This window comes from Acomys russatus, chromosome 18, assembly GCF_903995435.1.
Source record: "Acomys russatus chromosome 18, mAcoRus1.1, whole genome shotgun sequence".
Lineage (NCBI taxonomy): Eukaryota > Metazoa > Chordata > Mammalia > Rodentia > Muridae > Acomys > Acomys russatus.
In genome coordinates, this window is record NC_067154.1 from 60,268,938 (window position 1) to 60,295,186 (window position 26,249).

Below are 26,249 nucleotides of genomic sequence, written 5' to 3' on the forward strand. Positions count from 1 at the left end.
TTTTAAAACTGAGTACAAAATACACATTTCAGGAGGCACGTACGGAGGACCACAGCCACTGCTGCCAGATGGACGTCTCCTGAGGGACCAGAAAATTTCTCACCCTGAAGACAAAAGTCCCTGTTTTCTCGATTCAGCCCACGATCCAGCCCGCATCCTTCGCCACCACTTCCATGCCCATCTCCAGGCAGAATGCCACGGAGGAGGCGACGTGAAAACAGAACTCATCCCTCTCGCCTGCCAACGCAACCCGCTCCGGTGCCAGAAGACCTGGGAACTGGGCTCGCCAGCCTCCGCCCCTCCCAGTCCCCTCGGCAGCCCTGCACTATCTCCAGACCGCGGCCCTGGGAGGCGCAGCAGCAGCGGGAGAGTTCTGATTGGCTCCGCCCGGTCCTCCGTCATTCACCAGCTGGCTTACGATTGGTGCCCGGAGCGTGCGGAAGCGCCCACGCCGGCCGCCGCCAGGCGATTGGGTAACGGACTGAGACGCGTTCTTATTGGTCAAGAGTGGCATGATAAAGTCCAGACGCGCGGCCTGATTGGCTACAGTGAATCCAAGCTTCCGCATAGACACCCACGCAGGCTGTTGCTGAGGTGTTCTTCGGCGTCGCCTGTCCGTGGCCGGCGGACCCGCGACCCACGTTTTCCACGAGCCCATGGCAGTCTACTTGGGCGTGGGAGAAGCTCCGCTTTAAGTTGGGCTCGAAGAGGGGCGGGGCTAGACGGCGGCGGGCGGAGCCGGGTGACGTCATCGGGCGCCGCCGACTCGCCCGAGTGGGAAGCTAAGCTCTGTCGCCCTTACGGCCCGCATAGTTACGTCTAGGAGGATAAAACCAAAGCTCTCCGCATGCCGTGGGCCAAAGGCCGGGCCGTCATGGGGCCCCCAAGCGCGGCCCCGCCACCGTCCCCTCCCGCGAATCCCGAGCGTGGGAGTCTAACGTCGCCCGCCTTCGGTGGGAGGAGAGCGCGCAGGCGCAGTACGAAGGCCTGTGGGGCTGGGTGGTGCCGGCCGGGTGCGGAAGCTGCGGCGCCGCGCCGGGCCTCGCCGGAGCGCGCGGGCGGTCGCTAGGCGACGGCGAGGGAGGCGGGGCCCCGTCTAGGCCCCACCCACCCGCCTGGCCCCGCCCCCGGCAGCGCTGCGGCTGGGGCTCGGGCGCGCGCTCCAGCGCTTGGGAAGCGGCGGCGGCGGCGGCGGCGGGAGCTGGGCGTGGAGGCGCGAGGGGCGGGGCGGGCGGGCGGCATTGCGGGCCCGCGGTTCGGGCGGCTCCGGCTCGGGCTCGCGCTCCGTTGCTGTCGGCGCCTTCGGGGAGCTGCATCGCCGCCAGGCTCGACCCGCTCTCTCAGGGCCGCGGCTCGCTCGGCTGTCGCCCAGCCTCCGGCGCCCGGGGCGCTGCCGCCGCGGCCGTGAGCCGGCGTATCCGTGAGGGCGGCGGGGCCGCGGGGTCGGGGCGCGGCGCGCGGGCGCAGGTCTATGTCGCGGGCGGCGGCGGCGGCGGCGGCCGCGCAGGGACGATGCGCGAGTACAAAGTGGTGGTGCTGGGCTCGGGCGGGGTAGGCAAATCCGCCCTGACCGTGCAGTTCGTGACCGGCACCTTCATTGAGAAATACGACCCCACGATCGAGGACTTCTACCGCAAGGAGATCGAGGTGGACTCGTCGCCGTCGGTGCTGGAGATCCTGGACACGGCGGGCACCGAGCAGTTCGCGTCCATGCGGGACCTGTACATCAAGAACGGCCAGGGCTTCATCCTGGTCTACAGCCTGGTCAACCAGCAGAGCTTCCAGGACATCAAGCCCATGCGGGACCAGATCATCCGCGTGAAGCGGTGAGCAGAGCGGGGCGCGCGCGCGAGGGCTCGGTGGCGGCGGAGGCGGCGGCGGGGATCCCCGGCCCTGGCCCGCCCCGGGCTGCACCGCCTCCTCCTGGGGCTCAGATTTGAGGGCTTTGTTTCAACAACTAAAATTGGGCAGCCCGTTAACCCCCAGCTCAGCCCTTTGTCTCTAGGACGTTGGTTGCACTCTTTCTAGACCCCAGAGAAAACAAAGTTTCAAACTTGCCCAGAGAGAAGGGATGAGAAAGTAAGTGGGTGCTAGGGGAAGGGGAGCTGTCTAGTGTAGGCACGCCTCACCTAGGCACCTTTGATTTGGCTTGACAGCCAAAACTTGCACATACATATCCTGTGACAGTGTCAGTACGAGTTAAGGGGGGGGGGATGCTTTCTCATAGTGGAAAAGATTAAATATTGCCAAGAGATTGGCAGAAATGAATTAGTGTAAAACTTTAAAGACACATTGGCAAATAATTTGAAGACCTCACAACATTCAGTGGAGTTGGCATATAGAGGTACGCTTTTAACATTTGTATTTAAAGGACACAGCTTCATTTCTCTCTCTTTTAAAATCTAGCCTCCCCGCCCCCCCCCCTCAAAAAAGGAAGGTGGCTATTCTTGGAAACCAAATAGAAGTTTAGTGTGAGCTGTGGCTTGTGGATCAGCTAACTTAGAAGTTAAGGCAAAAATAAAACTTAAAAAAGGTTGAAGCAAGCAAGCTTTTTCCTGATGGAAAATGTTCAGAGAATGCATTTGGATGTGGCTGGTAGTCTGAATGTTTTCAGGGTTTGTTTTCTCTTAAGTTGATGTATGTATTTTCCCCTTAACTTTGAAGTATTGAAAATCTAACATGCTTTTGCAGAGTTTTGGCAACATTTTCTAGTTCTTCTTTACTGATGACTTTCTTCTCTGATCCTTATAAACTAAAACTAATCTCCCAGGATTATTCTACCTGCAGCTGAATTTGAAGTGACTATTGAAAGTTTAAATAGAAACAGTCACATTTATCAGTTAGTGTGTACTCATTTCAGGGCCCAGAGCAAGTCACTGTATTCAGGGAATACTCAGAGATTCCTTACAAGTGGGGGTGGGGTTAACCCTGTGTGTGAGGTCAGAGGAAAGCCCCCTCCTAGCTGCTTCAGTATGCATGTTAACAGCCATACTAGAAATTTCTATATTCTTGTGCCAAGTTCCAAGTTAGTTAGAGAGCAGTGGATATGTGTATGATCTCCCCACAAAGTCGCTGATCCTGATAGCTTTAACTTCTCTCCTGTTTTTTTTTTTTTTTTTTTTTTTTAGGAATGTATTTTCTTGTGTGGTACACACATGTGGGTGTTGTTTATAGAGACAGTACTGGTCTGCGTGCCCCAGCTATCCCGCCTTCCCAGCTCAGCTCACACTCACACGGGTACCAGAGCATGGCATAGACAGGATGCCATGTCTACATCCTGTTGTAGTTTCTGGTGATTGTCTGCAGCTCACGTTTCTCAGTTTACTAGAGCAGGTTGTTGGCACCTCATCCCAGGACAGCAGACTAGGACCGTTGATCCTGTCATGAGGATTCCTCTTTTCTTCTTTGAGACAGGGTGTCTCTATGTTGCCTTGACTGTCCTGGAACTCGCTGTGTAGACCAGGCTGGCCCCAAGTCCACAGAGATTCTCCTGCCCCTGCCCAGGCAGTGCTGAGATTAAAGTGTCCGCGGCCAGCCTGGGCAGCTGTTTCTGTGTCTGATTTCTGTACCTCACTATAACTTCATCATTTGCCTTCTGGGTCCATCGCATCTTATCAGCTTCAGTCTACACAGAGAGAGGGTGAGCCGTGGCTGTTCGTGCCTCGCTGCAATGTTGTATACATAAGCCCGAGCAAGAGGCACTTAGTGCCTCTCACTTAGATAGTGAACATGGTTTTCGCATAAATGACTTTCCTGCCCCTTGGAGGACCAGTCTTTAACTGGCCAGGTGCTATAGGAAGCAGCAGTAGCTCCACCCCGCCTTTGCTCACTGTGTGCCAGCTATCTGCTTTACATACTATATATAGTAGTTTGGGGTGGCTATTGACAGTGCCACAGTGCAGTTGACAGAACTGAAATGTAGATATTGGACCCCTCACCCATGGCCAATCAGTCACGAAGAGGATTTTAAGATCTTGTTGAATCGGTATCGCCTCTTCTACGCAGGTGGTCTTTCAGCTTGGTGTCTACTGGTCTGTCTAACCTACAGCTTGCATGCTAGGTCCGTACTTTGGATAGAAATGGAGAGTGAACCATATGGATAGTTGGAAAATTTGTGGTAGCTGAGTTTTAAATATGGGTATAAAGAAGTAGTAATTTAATAGTACATTTCTTTAACCAGCTATTATCATTTCAATAATCCATTCAGTATTAACAATACTCAGATATTTTACTTCCTGTGCTATCTTAGAAGTCTGTCATGACTAAACATTCTTCAAGTGCTTGGTTGCCATAGATACTATATTGGACTTCACAGCTCTAAGATATATGTGGTTAGGGGAATACTTGCTTATTTTATAGGCCTACGTTTCCTTTTCTGTGAAATGGAAAATAGCATTCACCCCTTCGTGTCATTGGGATAATACGATATCCATACAGTCCTTGGTACACAGAAGTTGCTACAAGTTCTTGTCATTCTTTCAACTTGTGTCACTCTAGCTACCTTTAGTTTTACCCTTGGTATATAGTTGTAGTTTTAGAGGAAATAACTCATATTTGTAAACACAGTTTGGAATTCATTGCCTGTTATAAACTGACAAAAGTGCAATGTAAATTAGTCTGCGAAAATATCTTGTTGGTTTTGTAAAATATTTTCCCTTATGGGAAAAAGGGCAAGAGAATGAACATTTAACTCTCTTTCAGAGGCAAGAGAGAAGAGGGGCTTTTCATCGCGTGGATATGTTCTGGAGTGTTTAATTTTTAAGAATATTAAAATAGGCCCCTATGTCTTTTTGTGTTGTATATTTGTGTGTACATATACACTTGTATATGCATTCATGTAGAGGCCAGAGGTTGATATGAGTCTTCTTACTCATTTGCTCTAAACATTTTTTAAAGACATTTTTCATTATTACGTCTGTGTGTGAAGGCCATGTGCTGTGATGCACACGTGGAGGTTATAGGACAACTTGACTTTCCCTCTGTTGTGGGTTCTGGATGCCAGACTTGTGCAGCAGGCAGCTCTACCCAGTGAGCCATCGTCTTAGTCACTGTTCTGTTGTTGGGAAGAGACACGACATAGGCGACTGTAAAATAAAGCATTTAACTGGGGACTAACTTACTGTTTTAGAGGCTTAGTCCATTATCATCGTAGTGGGAGCATGGTGTCATAGTGGGAGCATGGTGGCATAGTGGGAGCATGGCGTCATAGTGGGAGCATGGCGGCATAGTGGGAGCATGGCGGCATAGTGGGAGCATGGCGGCATAGTGGGAGCATGGCGGCATAGTGGGAGCATGATGTCATAGTGGAAGCATGGCGTCATAGTGAGGAACATGGCATCCTATTGGGGAGCATGGTGTCCTAGTAGGAGCATGGCGTCATAGTCAGGAGCATGGCGTCAGGCATACCGTCATAGTGGGGAACATGGCATCAGGCATGGCATTGGAGAAGTACTTGGGAGCAATAACCCCATCCACGGGCTGAGAGAGGCAGTGTGGACCTGGCCTGAGCTTTTGAAACCTCAGCACCCAGTGACACATTTCCTCCTACAAGGCCACACCTCCAGTGACATACTTTCTCCAACAAGGCCACACTCCCAGTGACACACTTCCTCCAACAAGGCCACACCTCCAGTGACACACTTCCTCCAACAAGGCCACACCTCCTAGTCCTTCTAATCCTTTCAGATGGTGTCACTCCCTCATGACTAAGCATTCAAATAGATGAGCCTATGGGGCCATTCTTATTCAAACCACCACAGCCATGTACCTTTTTAAAAATGATGTATTTATTTTTTATTTTATGTGTATGAGTGTTTGTGTAAAGATATGCTGTGTACTACATGTACACCATGGAGGTGAGAAGAGGGCGTCAGGCTCCAGGGAGCTGCAGTTACGGGTGCTTGTAAGTTGCCATGTTGGTGCTGGGAACCAAACTCAGTTCTTCTGCTAGAGCGTCAGGTGTCTTAACCTCTGACCCTTCTCTCCAGCCTGCTACCTTAGTTTTTGAGACAAAATCTCTTACTGAACCTGAAACTTGATGGTTTGGCTGACAGCAAGCCCAGGGATCCTCCCGTTTCTGCCCTCTCAAATACTGGTTTATATCTGTGCGCTGTTGTGCTAACTCCCACTTAGGTACTAGGACTCTGAGCTCAGGGCCTTAGGCTCAGATCACAGGTGCTTTACCGAATGAGCCGTCTACACACACATGCACACACACACACACACACACACACGCGCGCGCACACACACACACACGCACACACATGCACACACACACGCACACACATACACACATGCACACGCACACACACACACATGCACACACATGCCCACATGCACGTGCGTGTGCACGCACGCACACACTTTACCGAATGAGCCATCTACACACACACACACACGCACGCACAAGCACACGCACGCACACGCACACACACACGCGCACACACGCACACACACACACATACGCATGCACACACGCACACACACACGCACACACACACACACGCACTCTTACTAGTCTACATAAGACTTCTTTTCAAAGTCAAGTAGATCATTTCAAAATGGCTTTATGTATAAATCATATGCTGCCGCCGCCTCCTCCTCCTCCTTTTATTCTTCCTTTCCTCTTCCTTTTCCTCCTCTTCATTTTTTCTTTTTACTTGAGTTTGGATCAGATTTTTTTAAAAAAGAGTGGTAAGCACATATATGTAAATAAACTAGAATTCTTACTGATTTCACAGTTTTCTGTTGTTACCTGTTCCAGGGTCAGCTGTGGCCCTGACTTGAAGTATCTTGGAACATACTGTTCCAGGCCTAAAAGTCCCCAGACTGTGAGCCTGACCTTTCAGTGCAGGCGTGCTCCGGTGCCTCGCTGGCTGTGCAGACGCACCTCTCCATCAGCATCCTCGCCTTCTTTTGGTTGTCCGTAAACCTCTTTCTCTGGATTCTCCTGCCTCAGAACTTGTCTTCCTGCAGAGTTAACTTTTACTTGTTCTTTCATCGTGCTGGAAAGATCTCCCCATCCTAGAGAAGCCCTTTCCTCTTACCAGACTGAATGACTTCTGCCCGGCTCTCCTGACTGACCTCACACCTGGGCCCCACTCAGCCGCCCTCTGCCCTGCCTTCTCATGGTCGCACAGCTGCATATATTTTGCTGGGATGATTTGCACACACTCTCACTGAGCTCACACCCAGGTGGCTAGCATGACAGTAGCCCACAAGAAACAAACAAAAACTCTGGCAGAGGGAGGTGTAGGAAGGGAAGCATCTGCACTCAGTTTCCCCAGGCACTTCATGGTTCCAGGTTGATTTGTAGATGGAGGCGCTAGCTTTCTGCGAGAGTTCTTCTGGTTTGGCCAGCAAGGAAGAGGACAGGTGTCAGGCGAGCTGACAGAGCCGGGGAGGATGTCTTGTGGACAGATGCAGTGGCGTGGGAAATACAGAGTGCTTTCTCAGTGTTAAAGAGACCAGACGACTAAATCAGAAACTTACATAGATGTGTGGGGAGCTGAGGTTAGGTGACAGGTTTTAAAGCTCACTGATGGATGACGGCTAAACCTTTACTGAGAACAGTAATCAGAATCAGCATGGAAACCACAACAGAGATGAGAAGATGGGTGGCAAAGTGGTGGTGGACGTTCTGTTTTATGACAGGAGAGTAGTTCTCAGCGGTGCAATTTAGTATCTGTGATCTATAAAGTCTGTGAGCTAGTATGGTGCCTGTAGAAAGATGGGCAAGGTTGTCAGGAATGAACCTGCACACGAGTGAACGAGATCAGAGTGGAATAGCAGGGGAGGCTGCTATTGATAATCGTTCCAATAGCTGTGTCTAACAATTAGAGTGTGTGAAAAGGCCTTGAAGGTTCTGTACAAATGGGAAAACTCAGACCCTCTGCACAGCTCAGGTTGAGAGGAGCTGAGACCACAGCGCAGAGCAGAGGTGGATAGATGTGGCTGGAACGGACATTAGAAACAACGGACACGGTGAAGGACAGAGCTGAGAGTCAGGTGAACGGCGAAGACTGCGCGCTTTGTACTAGGCTGCATGCCACCAAGCCGCCAAGATTGGGGACGAGGTGGTCAACCCTTGTCAGAAACCAGCACTGAATCCAAAGCTAGGCTTCCAAGGTCCAGAGCCTAGTAGTCATGAGTCACTTTTTAAAATTAATGACTGTGTCACGAAAGTTGATGACCTAATCCTGACAGTCAAACAGAGATGAATTAAGTATGTAGAAAAAGACTTAATAGGAAATGTTGATCCATTTAGACACAAAACTGAGAGTCAAAAACTGTTAAGAATTGTGGTTATAAAACATTATCATTAAAAACTTTAACAAGATGAAAGAACGTGACTAAGTGCAAACACGAGGAAAGAATGCTTAATTCTCTGTCTTATATTAGAGGAACTTAGGAGTTAAAAACAGTTTACTTGAAACAGAATCCTAAAGACTGTCATGCTAACTGAATTACATCTTATTTCTTTGATGTTCTCCACACAGCTGCGTTCAAGCCTGTCTGTCACTTCCATCCATTTTTCTTTGAGTCATTTGTTTTGTGTGCTCCAAGAATACTTAGGATGTGTTTCCTTGGCAGGGTTTTAAGTACCTGATAGCTTTGTTACCTAGAGACACCCTGCTGCACGCACTCTGTAGGACTCAACTCATTACATAATAAAGGCTTATGATGCGTTGCTTTCTATGTTCCAAAGGTGGTTGGTTTGTTTGTTTCCTCTTCCTGAAGGGGAAACTTGTCTTTTCTGCATTGTAAAAGGATAAGATTATTATGACACAATGGCTTTCTCGTGGCTGTCCTAGATTTGGAGTTTTTAAACTTAATTAACATTGAGGAAGATTAGCGGGACTGATGAAAATGTCTGAAGAAGAGCTGACAGCATTCAAGTCTCACTAACATTTATTAGTGGTGATAACACGCGGATGACTTAACAGCTCTAGGAGCCTCTAGGAGATCACACATGGCACAGTAAAGTGAAGTGTAGGTCGCGTCTTTCCAGGCAAGGATTGTTGCACAAAGCCATGTACATTATACTTGGTTCAAGGGAGTTCTTCAGGATTGTTTTTATCATGTCCTCATCCTCAGATCCTAGGCCCTGGGGCGACAGTGTGAGTCCACTCAGGGTTCTGAGCAGGGTTTCAAGTCTACCTTAACTCTGGCTCTTTATTCTTAATCTAATGCTTTCTTTTTTCCAGGCTATTGACTTTGGAATCTGTTTGGGAAAAAATACTGGAGTTTGACTTTGGGTACACTAGCCTTTTAAGGCAAAATTTAAAACGTATACACTGGGTAGCTCCAAAAGTAAAGTGTGAGGAGGAAGTGCAGGCAAATGCTTGCTGTGCAAGCCACATTTGGTTCCCCGCACCCGCTGGAGAAGCAGGGTGTGGTGGTACATGTTTGGAATGGCAGCAGGTCACTGGGATGTCCTCACAAGCCAGCCCAGTGGAATCAGCAAGCTCCTTATCTCAGTAGGCACAAGTGTCAGACAGGCACCCAGAGTCAGTATAAGTAGTTCTGCAGGAACCTTTTTTCTATGTAGCCCTGTTGTCCTGGAGCTCACTGTGTAGACCGGGCTGTCCTGGAACTCACAGAGATTGTCCTAACTCTGCCTCCCAAGTGCTAGGATTAAAGGTACATACCATGATGCCCTGCATTTTAATGGAATTTTTATAGTATACAGAAATAAATAATATTGAAGTATGTAAATACAACAAATATATCTGTAAAATTTAAAGAAATCAAAAATATTTAAAAACAGTCACTATAGTTTTGTAATGGTATATACTGAGTACTAAATTGTTTAGTTTTGCACTTTTTGTTTTGTTTTTATTCTGGTTTTAGCTTTGCAGTTTTAAAAATGAAAATCTCTTTGGAAATAGAAGGCCTAATATTCCAACAATATCACCTTTATTGCAGTTTTGTGACAGCTCTAATAGAAAACAAACAGAGCCTGACTTTTAAATCAGATTATCAGTCATATGTATGCTCTTCCTCTTCCCCTTCCCAGATGCTACCCCTTCCCACACACCCAGCTTTGTCCTTTAGAAAAAATAAATAGACCTTGGAACCAACCGGTGCTGCCTGAATACCCTTGGATGTGTGGTCTTCCACTGGAGCATGGCTGACTGGAGAAGGCAGTCTCTCCCTCTCCTGTTACCGCACAGTTGCCCATAGTCCCGTGGTGAGGGGTGGGACTTGTGTCTGTGTGTGGGGTCTGCACAGGTGGTGTGCATGCTGTCTTCATAGGTGCAGCCACTCTACAGTGTCTTTATAGTCAGCCATCACTTCTGCTCCCTACACTTTTCCTGCCTCCTCTCTCTTCAGTGATCCCTGAGGCTTGAGGGTGCTAGTGGAACACATTTCCTTTAGGACTGAGAATTCTGCTCTGTCTTATTCTCAGCACATAATTGTAGGGCGCTGCACACCGTCCACTGCTCAGCTTCTCAGATGAGGGTTTGGGGGTGCCTTGATCTGTGGGTACAACACTAGGTCCTTAGGAGTAGGTATAAATGTTGTTTTTATTTCCCCAGATGAGGGGATGACATGAGAGCCATTCACAAGCCTTTCCAGCTCTTTCTGAACTCTCACTGGCTGGTCCAACTCTGTTCTGCTCAGACTTCTCTCCAAGGTGACTGACTCAAACTGGCTTCTCTTGACTTCTGACTGAATTGCTCTGCCTGGCCTCAAACTAATTCTGGCAGTATGTTTTAATCTTCTGGCTCACCTGTGTCTGGCTTGTTCTCTCTGCAGCCTGTGTCTGTGCAACTGTCCCTGAAAAGAGCTCCCTCTCTCCCCCTGCACTGCTCTGAGGTAGCCTCTCTCCTGTCTGTTCTCGTGAGAGTTGGGTGTATCCCATCTCTGACTCATTCTGTCCAATCTTTCTGATTTGTCACTTTGTCTGCTCCTCAGTGAGACGTCACTTTCAAACATGGCTGCTTCCTTCTGCAAACTAACCTTGCCTTCATTGTTTGGGATTAAGGGAGTGTGCTCAGGGCTGGTCTGCATTCCGGCCAGATCACATAGACCTGGAAGATCAGATGTGATCCCTTGCCAGAGCAGCCATGTTGCTGGATTAACATTCCTCTACATTAGGTTTTATCCCTTATCTGCTTGGCAGCATAACAGCAGGCTCTCCTGTGGGGTCTATGGCCTGTCTGTCTCTGGAGATTCTTGACCCAGTAATGGTGCCAGGAATGGGTTTTAGCTTGTGGAGCGGGACTTAACTGCAATCAGAGACACCTCACAATGTTTCTGCTATTATTGCATCAGTGGGTGTGGCTTATCAGGTCGTCATTGCTGTCGTCCACGGGGGTCATAGGTGAGGCTGATGGCTCCTTTCTCCCCTGGTAGCCTGCATAGCACCTTCCAGCACTGTGAAAGCTAGCCAGTAGGAATGAAGCTTCCAGGCCACACTAGCTTGATTAACATGTCCTGATCTCCAGTAGCCAACAAGGAAGAGGAGCAGCTCCTCGCTGGCCCTGGGCTGTCAGTCAGCCTCTGGTGTCTAGTGGGCACTGTCACCCTCCAAAAGAGTCTAGTCTTTAAACAACTTTCTGTTTAAATAGAAGGTTATACGTGAAACAGGATGCTTTGAAGTATGTAAGTTAAAGGAGGTTATGGGTATTGAGTCAGTCATCACCATGCTTTGTTAAGGTCTTGGTTTGGGAAACCCTGTCACATGCTAGCACTGGAAATTTGATGCAGGTAACTACTGAATGTTGTAGTTTTGATCAATGTTGCTGAACCATGTTTCTGAATACATTTTAAAATAGGTTGCAGCTGCCCAAGTAAGCACACTTAAATTGCACATTGTTGGTTACGATGTTGAAATGGTTTGAGGAGGAGGTATGTGGGGGGAGGGGGGTTATGACCGACAGATTTAAAGACATACCAAAAATGAAATGATATTTTGAGGAGACATACAATGACTTAATAACTTCTGTGTGTTTAAAAGTTTTGAAGCAGTGAAAACACTGTTTACTTCTTAGTCCATTTACCAGCCGCCTTCACATTGTCTTATGCACCTTCTGCTTTAACCAGTGCACAAACACAAAGTGGGAGCCGGGCACGGTGGAACGCGCCTTTAGTCCCAGCACTCGGGAGGCAGAGGCAGGCGGATCCCTATGAGCTCGAGGCCAGCCTGGTCTACAAAGGGAGTCCAGGACAGCCAAGGCTAACACAGAGACCCTGTCTCGAAAAACAAAATAAACAAACCAAAAAAACCATGCAAAGTGAAACCAGTGTGCCCTTAAACTTGCTGTGTTGCTTGTGCCCCATTTTCTGTTTTTTTTTGTTTTGTTTTGTTTTGGGTTTTTTTTCCCCATTACCAAAGTGCTCTAGTCACACGTAATTTGGAGACTGCTGTCTTAGATGATTTTACTTCAGGAACACCGAATGGACCTGTCTCATGCTTTGGAACAATTCTTCTCTCTTGGTTTTTTTAGTTTTCTACCATGATACAATATTTAAAAGTGTAAAAACAAAATACTTCCCCATGTGAGCTGGCGTTACAATTACAAGGGAAGTTAGTGTTTAGTCATGAATCTTGTTCATCCAGTGAGGAAAGATGGCCCCTGCCTGTTCCAAACTTAGAGTAGAGTGAGGGGTGATGTCAAGATGAGCATCTGTGCTCTTCACTTCACCTGGAGCCTGCAGCTCTCTGAACCCCAGCCCGAAACCTCAGTGGGAAAACCTGGAGCTAGCAGCTCTCCAACCCTGCACTCTCTGAACCCCAGCCCGAAACCTCAGTGGGAAAACCTGGAGCTAGCAGCTCTCCAACCCTGCACTCTCTGAACCCCAGCCCGAAACCTCAGTGGGAAAACCCCACCCTGCTTCGTGTGGTCACTTGCACTCCAGGCACACGTGTAGGGCAAGTGCTGTGGGCGTGGGTGGCGGGCTGCATGTCTACCATGTACATGAGACTTTTCGTGTTGAGGCGTGAGCTCCAGCCACAAGACTGCCAACCTCCCCAAATCTACCATCCGAAGCGCGCCAGGTCCTGTGTGTTTCAGATAAGGGCTGCTCAGTCTGCACTTGATATTCAGATCTAACCGTGTGACGGTGGTGGGTGGGGGTCACCTGCGAAGGTTCTGTAAATAGGTGAAGACAGTGCAGTGAAGAGGACTCTGGTTGCTGATAACTTCAAATCATTTAGTAAAACCACCCAGGAGGAACATTGTAAACCTCTGCTTGACACATTTAATTTAAGACAGTTGTTTCCCATACTTTCTGTCACCTCAAAAGTTAATAATTCAGAATAGAAATCCTGCATTATATTAATTATTCAATACATATTAATATTTTCTTCTTCACCAGATGTCTTTATAGCTCTCTCTAAATGAAATATTACTGTTTTCTTCTGTAATTGGTTATATATTTCATTATAGAGTCTAAATATGCCCATCTTCCACTTTTCAATGAATGCTTCAAATAGTCTGTATATTCTCAAATATGAAATTTTATTGTGCATAGTGATCTTGCCTTTTCATCTCTGGAGACTGAGTGTTGCCATGGTGAAAGCTGAACTCCAGCCCTTAAGGTTATGCAGTCAGCATTCTCTGCATTTAATTTCCTCATCTGCAAATGGGAATGATACATAGCCAAAGAAATTATCAACAGGAAGTAATTATTTACATAACAATCCCAAACTACCAGCTCCACGGTGCCACAGCCTGTCCCCCAGCTCCACGGTGCCACAGCCTGTCCCCCAGCTCCACGGTGCCACAGCCTGTCCCCCAGCTCCACGGTGCCAGAGCCTGTCCCCCAGCTCCACGGTACCACAGCCTGTCCCCCAGCTCCACGGTGCCACAACCTGTCCCCCAGCTCCATGGCGCTATGGCCTGCCCCTCTTTCAGCCTCCCAGAGTGTGCAGTGGGACTCAGGCGGTAGACCTGCCTTGCTTCGAGTTCTAGATCTTTGCCTGCCCCTGGCAAACTTTAACTTCGGTGACAAGTACTTTTTAGCTGAGAAGAAATTGTGGGGTTTAGTACATGTGTTTAATTATAAAAATGACATATAAAATAATGAGCATAGAGTATTAGTATTTGTTAAATGACACTTCTTGAGACGTTGGCAGTGGTAGTCAGACACCTTTTCATGGATGCCTACAGCTCTGTGTGGATAAAGAGATGTTTAACACTCTGGGTGGTTAGTTTTAGTGAAGTGTTGACAGTTTTTTTTTTTCCTTAATAAACCAATTCCAGAAAAAGTTTTATCTGACATTGTATAAAAATTATCATTGTCAACATCAAATAATATGGCTTAAGCCACGTCATTTGCATAGCATCGCCCTGGGCATGATGCAGAATAAGTACAGGTGCTGTCTTTAGCTGATGCACTGTCAGCGAGTACAGATCTGACAGTTCCAGCTCACACACAAGTACAGTCTTTAAAACAACTTGATTTTTAAGTTTCAAGATATCTTCCACCAAAACATTTGGGTTTTGTTGTTGTTGTTATTGTTGTTTTTATTTTGGTTTTGGCTTTTTGGCCACCTTTCTTGGGGAATTTTTGTTGTTGTTGTTCATTCTGATTCATTAAAGGTCAAAACATTGTCCGTACAAGAAATAACAAGTAGATATTTGCTTTGGTAATGCCTTAGTCCTTTGGGACTGCGTAGCAAGAATGTCCTAGACTTCGTAATTCGTAAACAATGAAAATGAAGGTCTAAAATCAGTGTCTGGTTAAAGGCCTGTTTGTAGATGCCTCCTCTTGACACATCTTCATGAAACTGGGAGAGAAAAGGTGAATGAATCATCCTTGAGCCTTTTGAAGGGTGCTAAGGCTGACTTTCAGGGGCAGCTGCTCACCCTGAGTCCTCAGACCGCAGTTCCATCACACTAGGACTGGGGTTGCAGCCTGTCAGCAGTGAGCAGGCTCAGCAGTCAACGCACAAGCTTTGTTCAGTATATTTTATCTACTACCCAAACATAATTTCCTTCTCCCACTTGTGAGCCTTGTTCACTCGCACTGTTCGCTTTTCCAGCTTTGGAAACCAACAGTCTAAACACACTTGAGCCATCAGTGACCTTGGCTGCTGAAGTCAAGGGCCACGTGTCCTTTGCTAAGACCTATAGTTAAAGACGTGCATACCTGAAGGCTAGCTAGCATCACACATGAGCATGCAAACATGAGAACCCACAGAAGCTTTACTAAGAAATGGAATTCATGCATGAAAGCCAGGTGGGAAATGAACTGCCCTTCATGTTTGTAGTTTTGCTTTGTTTTTAAGAGCAGGGGCTGAGAAGAACTCTCAATGACTTATATTCAGCTTTTGCTTAGTAATGTTGACATGGAAGGCTTGGATTTTGTACTCTGGCATCAAGTCTGTCCTACGCTCAGTGGCCACTGACCACGGGGAAGGATGTGGACGGAGCCCTTTTGGCATGCAGGGCTGCTGACAGGGCACTGGGCAGGGAAGCCTCCAGCCGGACTCACAGGTGGAGCAAGGCAAGCTGGGATCCCATCCCCTGGCAACATCACCCCAGCAGCAGCCGGGTGCTGGTGTTTCCCTTCTCTGTCTGTACCCACCCCAGTTGTGACAGGCCACCCAAGCACACCGCCTGGCTTTATTGCAAGAAATGTCTGCAAGGAGGTTTCTTCCTATCCTCTCAGTGGCGTGTCCTCTTCTTCCAACAGTCCCTTTGAATAAGCACTGCTGCCTGGATCTGTCCTCTTACCCCACAAGTGCCCACCCACCTCTGCTTCCCTGGGTCCTTGAGACTGGTGCCCTGCTACACATCCCGTTCCATCTCAGAGCACCCCTGACTGGGCGGCAGTTCACGTGGTTGCTCCTGATCTCTCCTCAGACTCTTGTTAGCAGAATCTGAACAAGCTCGGTCCGTCTGCATGTGGCTTTACGGAGTGGTCTGACCTGGCCAGCATCCTCACTGCTCTTGTCCATTGTGTTAATCCTCGAGAGCTAGAGACTGGTCCAGTTTTAGGAGGACATTGCTTTGACTCGGTGGACCAGATTAAAGACGGCTGCAGACCCGTTGGTAAACTACTCTTCGTGTGAATCTGGGCTGAATGTTAGTGTATACAGAAGCGGTGCTCAGTCAGTCAGGGCCTGCTGTCAGTGGTCTCACGCTTCGCCTTGGTTCCTTGGTCCCCTGAGCTGACGTTGAAGACATATAGGAAGCCCTTGGCTGCTCCTGGGAACTAATGGGGAGGCTCTGCAGCTACATGAAAGGGGGCTTCTCTTCCCACCACCCCAACTGAACACCTCTGAGTGACCCGTTTAATGTGATGGAGGACAGGAAATTCATCCACTGGAGGGCTGCCCAGGTCATGACCAATATGTGAAGTCTAGTAAAGGGCTTAGCGAAACCATCAGCTCAGGACAGCCTTTGCTTCTGTTTTTCTTTATCTTTCTAAATGTTTAAAAACCAGTGATACATTTTGAAATGTTTACTGAGGAAGAGTAAGTGATGACGGATCGATGGATGGATGAATGAACCATAACTTTTTAAAAATGGCCCAGCCCCCTGCCACCTGTCCTTGGAATTTACCTAGTGTCATTTGGTTGCCCAGGCAGGACTATAATTTGAAGATCATATTGAGTCTTATTAAGAACATAACGTATTAGGGGCTGGAGAGATGGCTCAACATTTCAGAGCTCTTTCTGCTTTTATAGGGACTTGAGTTCAGGTCCCCTATAAGCTTTGTTAGACAGCTCACAGCTGCCTGTAACTCCGGGGTCGTCTTTTCTGGCCTCCCGTGTACCTATGTTTGCATGTTCATAAGCCTGACACAGACACATAATTAAACATAAAAGAAATCTTTAAAAAAATTCTGCTCACTAATGGGTTTTTAAAGGATGTAGCACATCAAAGCCGTCAGAAGGAAACTCTACGTATGCTATAGACTTTGGCTCCCCGGCCCTTCAGTGTACCTCCTGTGTTTGTTGTTTGTAAAGCTGGTGGGATGTGCCGTCTGCTTTATGTTAGTACAGAATTTCCTCCACGTGTTTGTTGTTACTCTCCCATCTTGACATCTACAACCCTGGGATACAGAAGAAAACACAGCAGACACTGTTAGTTAAATTTATGAATACAAGTCCCTTTGGGTTATTACATGCTGTGTTTTGACCATCCCCCTCCCCCCCAAACCCTCAGGGACCCTTATCAATCAACGTAAGCGTTAAATCATTTATTATTTATCATTTATCAGGCAAGGCACGAGAAGGCAGAGCAGCATTCTAGGGAGTGCACATCAGAAAGGCTGTGTGCTTGCACTGTCTCAGTGACGTGTCTGTCACATGACACAGCGTGAACTTCCTCCATCACTATCATTAGGCTCCGTGTACCTGTAAGCACCAAGCTGCAGGGGAGGGTCAGACATAGCTGCTGGCCCTGGCTTGGGTTGGATACAGGCTGTGAGGCAGCCCGAATGGTGTGTGCTGGGCTAAGATCTCAAGTTCTGTGCAGAGTTGGGGAGTTGCTTCTTTTTTTTTGTGTCCCACATTGTCTTACAGGGACACCAGAGCCAATGGTTCATACATAGTGACAGCAGTATGTAGTGAGAAAAAGGATGCTTAGAATAAGGAAAAATACTTGTTTTTAAAAGATACTAGATTGTCAGCTTATATAAATTAGAGGGAATGTTGTCTTTTATTTTTCTTTTTTCCATGGCAATTAATGACTTTTAGACTAAATAATTAGATTGGTCATACTTGGGTCAGAGAGTGTAAGATAGAAAAAGGAGGGAAAGTACTTAGAAACAATTTGGATACATTTTTAGTTGAGTGGGGAGTCTGGCGTAGACCAAGCCCTCTGTGGGTGCTGGTTGTTAGTAATGCTTCTGCTCTCAGCGTAATTAAGATTACACATCATTTCTGTTTCACAGGTAAAGAGCCAGGGTTCGGAAAGGCAGGCAGCATACCCAAGGAGCAAACATCTTTCTGCCTGGTGCCCTCTGTCATGGTTTTAGCCTCTGAGCGACCGTGACTGTTAGCCTAGGAGTAAGCCTTCATCCGGGCACCATGGAGTCTCCACACATTTTTATCTGATAGTTGGGATTAGGGGGCGGACTGTGAAAGCAATGTTTTGATTACATTGGAGTTGGCATAGAGGGGGTGGAAAATAGATTAGAGCTCCCGGAGAGGAGCTCTGCTGAGCTGTGCTAGAAATGAAGGGTTTGTTCATGTGGAAGTGACGGGTGGGCTTCCTCACACCCAGTAACGCCTGCTCTGCCTGTCCCCAGGCTGTTGTCACGGACCCTCATATCCTGTGCCTGAGCATGACTAGAGGCCTCCTGGCTCTTAGCTTCCCTCCGCTCTCCCATGCCGCCCCACCTGGTGGTTTTACATGAAGCTGCCATGTGTCTGGCACTTGTCACTTTCCGGTGGCCACTTTAGGGGCTCCTCTGTCAGTGGTGCTCGCCTCCTTCACTTACACTCTTTCTTTTTTCTTTCTTTTTGTTTTATTAATTTATTCAGATTACATCTAAATTGTTATCCCCTCACTTTTATCTTCCCGTTCCTCCCTCCCTCCCTCTTTCACCCTTTCCCCTCCCCTAGGTCTGTGACAGAAGGGGACCTTTTTCCCCACCATGAAGTCACAGCTTGGCTAAGATCAAGTGTAGTATCTGTTCTTATCAGTCTTTCTTTTTCATTGCTCACCTGTTGTGGTTTTTCCTGCTTCAGATCATAGCCCTCCGCAGTCAGCAGTCATTCTCCTGACAGTGACGCAGCTTCCCTGCCGGGGTGCGTATAGATGCTGCCCTCCTCCCCTCCCGAAGGAGGGCTTCCTTCCTGGCAAGAAGAAATGCTGGCTGAGTCCATTACTGTTTCAACCTTCATTTTCTAGAAAAGTGAATTGCTGAAATTTGGCATTTTTGGTATTTTGAGGCAAGATCTCACTCTAGCCCAAGCTGACCTTGAACTCACTGGTGGTTCTCTTACCTCAGCCTCCCCGGGGCTAAGGAAGAAGCTGCCATAGCTTCTGGCTGTTTGGGCTTTAAATATTTCTTGTGGGGAGGGGGTGAGGGGTGTGGAGGCCTGGGCCTCGTCATTTGGAGGAAAGAAGGAAATAGAAATATATTTAAGTCTTTTCGTGATAATGAGAGTGCTCGCTCAGATAAACACCCTTTTGCTCATAATCCCTATGGCCTTAACTCTTCAAAGTTTCCGGCATGTTTAAACCTCCCTCATTCACGGGCAGTGTTAACAGTGAGTTATTCTGAAACAGGGTGCCGAGACCCTAAGCATTCTAGTAAACAGAGGCACAGTTGCTCGCGCAGCTCCTATCCTAGCAGCTGACTCAATCTAGTCAAACCTAGTTGGCCTGTCTTCAGCCTTAGAGTGCAGCTAAATGTTAAGTGCATGTCTTATGCTCCAGCGCCTTCTCCCCCTGATAGATGATGCTGTGTTTTCAAGAGTGTGCCTGTGATTTACTTTTAAATGGTCCAGTATTATTTGGAGCCTAAAGGCACCTGCAGACTCGAGTAGGAAGAAGCCGCACAGTGGGTCTGGCCAACAGCTGTTCCTTCCACCTCTCTGCAGATCATGCATGTGCTGCCTTTAGCAGGAACCAGATTGATTCCGTTTTCCCACTCAGCTCCAAAGACAAGGCTTCAGGCTTGTACTAAACATCTCCTCACAGACACACATTTCTGTCAGGAGTAATCATTTCTAATGACAAAAGGCCAGATTGAATGTCATCATAGTTACATTTTACAAAACAAATCCCCCCCCCCTTTTTTTTTCCTGAGACAAGGTTTCACTGTGTAGCCCAGGCTGTCCTGGAACTTACTCTGTAGACCAGGCTGGCCTTGAACTCCACCTGCCTCTGCCTCCCCGGTGCTGGAATTAAAAGTGGGCACCGCCACTCCCCAGTTTACATTTCCCTTTTTAAAGTGGGTTCTAAGTACTGCAACATCTTGTGTCTCCTGAAAAGATTTGTGGGTGCAGTTTGTAGGTGACAGGAGCCTTCAGAACTATTGTCGTTTTTATCTCCAGTAACACACTTTGCTTAGTGTTAGGATTCCCTATGCCAAGGATGGAAATTTAGCAGCATAGGAGTTCAACTTAAAATTGATTGGCAGGATTTAGCTAAGTAATAAATTGACTAATTAACCTAATTGTGCATTTTATATTACTGAACAGCACACGCCACACGCATATGCGCTCTGTTGTCTTGAAGGTATTCTGCTATTCTGTTTAAATGAGGCCTTTATTTTTTTTTTTATCTTAGTCTATTTTTATTGAGGCATAACTTTCATACCATAGAGTTCACACACTTTGACCTTAAGATGCACAGCTAGATGCATCTGCTGGAGGAGTCCCACAGCGCAGCCCTGCAGCACAGCAGCCCCTTCAGGGGTACAGGGACTCCATAGCGCAGCCCTGCAGCACAGCAGCGCCTTCAGGGGTGCAGGGACCCCACAGCGCAGCCCTGCAGCACAGCAGCCCCTTCAGGGGTACAGGGACTCCATAGCGCAGCCCTGCAGCACAGCAGCCCCTTCAGGGGTGCAGGGACTCCATAGCGCAGCCCTGCAGCACAGCAGCCCCTTCAGGGGTGCAGGGACTCCATAGCGCAGCCCTGCAGCACAGCAGCCCCTTCAGGGGTGCAGGGACCCCACAGCGCAGCCCTGCAGCACAGCAGCCCCTTCAGGGGTGCGGGGACCTCACGGCGCAGCCCTGCAGCACAGCAGCGCCTTCAGGGGCGCAGGGACCCCACAGCGCAGCCCTGCAGCACAGCAGCGCCTTCCGGGTGTGGGGATCCTTGCATTCCCTTCACCTGTTCTTAAGCTGTGCTCTTGGCGTCTTTGGGCTCCTGTGAACTTACGTTGAGTAACATGGAGATTCCTACCACACCCTGCAGACCACAGAGCCTGTTCTCCTGGCCGGAAGCAGGGTGTTTCTCTCACAGTTTTAGCTTTTCGCCCTCCACAGAGTTCTCACAATTGAGTTCGTCTTCCAAACAAAATGAGTTCAGAAGAGAACCAGGAAGGCTTCTCCTAGTTTTTTTGTTAACTTTCTTCCCAGGGTGAAAACCTCCTCTAGTAAGAGTTCCTGAGACAAAATGGCAAACGCTCAATGCTTCCCTCACTTTGGGGCCAGCCTTGGCAGAAGTCTTCGCAGTGTTTCCGAACATCTTCTGTGACAAAGAACTCACACTATGGGCAGCTTGCTTTGTCTATCTGTCTGTCTGTTAAATATTAGTGTTAAGAATTCAGAGTTTAAAAGCTTGGTGTGTTCAGATCTGTGATGTCTGCGCTCACTCCTTCCTAGCCTCTGCCTTGCAGGGAAAGGGACTTTTTTTTTTTTTCCAAAAGGATAATAGGTTTTCTTCTTCAATCCTTTGCCAAGAACAGCATGACAAAATCCTGGTGAGACCTGCCCTTCTTTTAAGGTGCTGCAGTGTACACCCTCAAGCGGAAGTCAGAGGCCTGCAGAGACGTCGCTGCGGTTTACCTTGAGGAGTGTGTGAAGAGCAGAGGCACTGATCTAGCGTCGTAGATGGGAGGTGGCGTTTAGGGTCGGCGTCAGAGAGTAGTCCAGTGCTTCCTGAAGTCACACTGCAGAGCTGACGTGTCCATAGCACGTGTTTCAGTGCTTGTGATGCACAGGTTCAGCTTCAGTAGCTCTAGAACAAGGCTCAGGAATCGGTACTTAAATTCTTGAGTTGTAATGACCAGCCAAGCTAGGACATTCCCAGAATAAAGTGTACATAAATTGTGTGTGTCCTAACACACGTATTAGGACGGGTAGGAGAGCACACGCATCCTTCTAAGCATTGGAAGTTAGCGATGTACCTCACTGAGACGCCCGTCAGCGTTCTGCAGCTAAGTTCTACAGCTAACCGGTGCTTTGTGCAGTCCATTAAGCACGGCTGCTTCAAAGAGCAGCCCTAGTTATTCCTACGTTATCTAATCACACCCATGAAGCTAACATGTTAATAAGCATGTAAACTCATGTTAATAAGACAGATGTTTCCCACAGTCTACAAACAAAGCTCACGACCCACATCAGCCACCTCTGGCCCTGACTCTGGTGTCCCCTCCACAGTCAGGTTAGCAGAGTGATTTTGTAATCTTGCATTTTCTACTTCTTCCCAAATGCTATCCTTTGAAAGGGGGGAAATAAAGAAAATCCATGGAGCTGTGTTGAAAATCAAACAAGAAAGTAACTACTGTCACTTACTGACCACATGGCTGGCCGTCCTAAATAATAAAGTGACTGCGCTGTAAATGCTGTTTGGTGAGGTCACTTCTGGCACCCCCTTTCCCCTGTTCTCAGACGAAGTGTGTGACCTGCATTGCAGGATTGAGCAGCCTGGGAGGGCGTTCTGCGGATGGATCTCACAAGCCATTTGCTATTCCTTGAGCCAACGGGCACACACCCACAGGCTCTTGACATGCAGTCCACAGCTCGCTTGGGAGTTTCCCGTGATATTTACATGGCAGTTTCCTTACCCCTTGACTTAACTTCGCATGTGTGACTTTTAACCTTCAGGTTTAAGAGCTCTTTAGACCTAGTCCAGCAAACAGGAACTTTGGAGACTGTACTATACGAATCTAAGTCCTCATGATTAGCTAGAGTTCCTTCTAAGGCTAAAGCCTTGATCAGGTTTGGGAGTTGTGGTGTTGTTTTAAACGCCATACTGCTTGCCATGGCAGTAGACATCACTGCGTGGTCGTCAGCACAAGCCTTTGCCCTTTGCCTTCTCATCTGCAGCCCAAGAGGAACCAGCTTCTTCCCAGGCTTGCTTTCCATGTAGGACCCTCCTGTCACCCAGCCCTTCCCGCTGGTGTCAGTATCTTAGGCAGAGCTCTCCATTTCTTGATGGTTTCTGAATTTTCCAAAACTCTTATCTTTTGCCAAGCTGTGGTCTTACATAAGTGGGGGCAGCAGGAGGGGCGGGCACAGTCCTGTACTGTCTAGTCTGCATTTCTGTATTGGCTCGCCTGGCTCTTACAGCGTCTATGTTGCTGTAAGGGCAAACAGGTACTTGAGCTCCATTTTACCAGCAGAGAGATGAGATACTGATATCAGGAAATTCTCTGGAGCCTCTTCTAGACAGCAGTGAGAGCCAAGCATCCATCCAAACCACAGTTTTTAATATTTTCCACGGTCCCGAACTTTAACGTTAACAGATAAAACCCATCACCATCTGTTGTTTGGAAGTGTACTATTTGTTTTGTTTTGTTTTCCCCTCAGGATTTTGATACTTGTCAGGTGTGTGTTTGGGTTATTAATCTGCATTTCCTAATACCCTGGTGGCCAAAAAGCCCACTGGCAGTTCAGTTAGCGGAGGTGGACAGACATCCTGATTTTGCCCCATTATTGCATGTTCCGAATACCCATTGGAACCTGTTACGTGTGTTACACGTGCACACGTGTCTGTGGTGTGGAACAGTGCCAAGTGCTCAGCTGCCACCCGGTAAAGGGCGGGGCCGACTGCAGTTGCCGCTGTGTGTCGTAACTCTGACCTCCTGACAGAGGAGCCCATGTATCAGCCAGCTGCTACAGCTTGATATTTTCACAAGTTTTGAAAAGTCCACACGTTCTAATAGATCTTGTACTTAAAAGTATGTCTCTCTTAAATATAAAATACTGATATAATATCATATTTAAGGTTAAAATAGTCTTTCAGATGGTTTTCTCTTACCTAATAATAGAAAGTGGTTTGTTTGTTTGTTTGTTTGTTTGTGTGAGATCTAGCCCAGGCTGGCCACCAGTTCCCTGTGTATCTCAGGACGATCTTGAACTCCTGATCTTCCTGCCTCCACCTCCTACGTGCTAGGGCTACAGGTGTGTGCCACCACCAGCCCCTGTGCTAGGGCTACAGGTGTGTGCCACCACCAGCCCCAGTGCTAGGCCTACAGGTGTGTGCCACCACCAGCCCCAGTGCTAGGCCTACAGGTGTGTGCCACCACCAGCCCCAGTGCTAGGCCTACAGGTGTGTGCCACCACCAGCCCCTGTGCTAGGGCTACAGGTGTGTGCCACCACCAGCCCCTGTGCTAGGGCTACAGGTGTGTGCCACCACCAGCCCCAGTGCTAGGGCTACAGGTGTGTGCCACCACCAGCCCCTGTGCTAGGCCTACAGGTGTGTGCCACCACCAGCCCCTGTGCTAGGGCTACAGGTGTGTGCCACCACCAGGCACTTACATCTATATTAAGTATAGTTAGCCGACTGAAGTTAGGGCTTCACTTTGACTCAGTAAGGTTTATCTGTCATCATTTGTAAGTTTCTTCATTAACAAGCCCTTGTGCTCTGGTGTGTGTGTGTGTGTGTGTGTGTGTGTGTGTGTAGGAGCTATTTACAGTATGATTTGTTCTATATTCTTATGGAATATAGCACAATACTGACCATTATGTCACCAGTAAAGTTAATGACTGCATGAGTGGCTGAAATTTTGAGAGAAAGCATCTCATGGAACAGACAGCGTTTAAATTAAGAGAAGTCAGTCTGGGATGCTGCAAATAATTCCCCAAGTGTATCTGGAAAAGATACATAATTGATTTTAAAGGATACATAATTGATTAATTGAAAACATCATTTGGAAAGCCCATTTACGGTCCCCTCTGAGAGCAGCTTCAGAATGCCCTTGCTAGACACCAAGCCAACCCCGGTGCAGGTCATTTTTCCTGTGGCTAAAGAGGTCATTTACACCACATAGCAGGAAAAAAGAAAAAGTCTGTCGCCCGCTTGCTAACTGGCCCAATGCGTGTGTGCTCTTTCAGGTATGAGAAGGTGCCGGTCATCCTCGTGGGGAACAAGGTGGACCTGGAGAGTGAGAGAGAAGTGGCCTCCAATGAGGGCCGCGCCTTGGCTGAGGAGTGGGGCTGCCCCTTTATGGAGACTTCTGCTAAGAGTAAAACAATGGTGGACGAACTCTTTGCTGAGATTGTGAGGCAGATGAATTATGCCGCCCAGCCGGACAAGGACGACCCGTGCTGCTCTGCCTGCAGTGTACAGTAGCGCCCAACACGGCTGCCCTGGGCCGTGGGCGGCAGTACCTGTCTCCTCCCTACCGTTTGCAGGATGGGTGGTGTGCATCCACAGTGCTCTGCAGCCTTCAGGCTGGAGTCCCGGGGGCTCAGTGACTACAGTTTCCACCGCTGGCCTCAGCCTTCTGTACGTCCGCAGCCTGAAGGCACCACCAGGAGCTACAGGGTGATCTCATATGAAGTAACCATGGCACTGCCATTGAGTTAACAGAAGCCACTGCTGCATAAACTAAAAATAACCATGAGAGAGAAACCAGAAGAATCCCTATGATCACTAATAACTAAAATATTTTGTTGTCTTAAAAAAAAAGTAAAGGAGAAATATTTTCCTACAAGAATACTGAAGTCAGGAATGGGATGGATGGACCTTCCAGCCAGTGTCTCCATCAAGTAAAACAGCACTGCAGGAGCGTCTCCCCACTGACGCGTTTCTGTCTTGCAACTCGATGCTTACTTGTAGATGTCCTCCTAAGCTGTGACATGGACCTCACTCAACGCATCAGTCCTCAGTAGAGTAAAAGTCAGAACAAGGCTGTGTGAAAATCCATTCTGGCTTTAGAATTTGTTGAGTCACCTGCTTTGCCACAGAAAATAGTCTCTCGTGAGGGCTTATGAGAATTGAAACGCACATCCACCCTCTGTGTACGGAGCAGGGACGGAAGCGTCTGAGATGGAGATTGCCCAGCCTTCCTAACAAGCATGAGCCGATTAACCATCGCAGAAGGAAAACGAAGCCATGTTACACCCACACGCTCCCATTTGCAGACACCTCACAGGACAGTACAAATATCTGGCTTTTGTGTGTGTGTGTTCGTGGAAGCAGCCTTTAAGGGCTATGGTTGCAATGTGACCCTTGGCTCACCTGCTTTGGGAATCCAGTTTGCTGTAACAGAGCTTATTGTAGGCATTAAAAAAAAAAAAAATTACATTGAGTAACCTGTGAAATAATTTGGGCTTAAAAGTAGAATATAAATTATTTTAGAGTGGAAGGAAAGGGGCACAAAATCTTCCCTCTTTCTCGTCCCGGAGAATCATGGGAGGTTTTCTTGTTCCTGTTCTGCCCTGATTGCTGAAGTGGCCACACTGCCCGAGTGAATCTTTTGCTTTGAAAGGGTGCTCCGGCTCCGGCATTTTTGGTTTTTATAGCCGTGAAGTGTTTATCATTTGCATGACTAATGGCACAGGAAAAAAAAAAATCGATTCAGGAGTTTCACAGTCAAGTGTAGAGCGGCTCTCACCTCACTTCAGAGATGGCAGCGCTAAAAGTCCTGAGCCCACCCT

The 26,249-nt window shown here is 48.0% G+C and overlaps 1 protein-coding gene across 1 annotated transcript; it reads left to right on the top strand.

Moving 5' to 3' along the window:
* The first annotated feature begins 1,465 nt into the window (after positions 1–1,465).
* Rap2a (RAP2A, member of RAS oncogene family) lies at positions 1,466–25,070 on the top strand. Its single transcript, XM_051160982.1, has 2 exons — positions 1,466–1,826; positions 24,702–25,070. The coding sequence occupies exons 1-2, from the start codon at positions 1,513–1,515 to the stop codon at positions 24,937–24,939; spliced, it is 552 nt and encodes a 183-aa protein (XP_051016939.1). The 5' UTR covers positions 1,466–1,512; the 3' UTR covers positions 24,940–25,070.
* Positions 25,071–26,249: the final 1,179 nt, after the last annotated feature.

Bases quoted from the DNA above. Each gene is read 5' to 3' on its own strand.
- Rap2a (XM_051160982.1), top strand. From the start codon at position 1,513: ATGCGCGAGTACAAAGTGGTGGTGCTGGGCTCGGGCGGGGTAGGCAAA. The intron at 1,827-24,701 runs GTGAGCAGAGCG...GTGCTCTTTCAG, and splicing joins CAGATCATCCGCGTGAAGCG to GTATGAGAAGGTGCCGGTCA.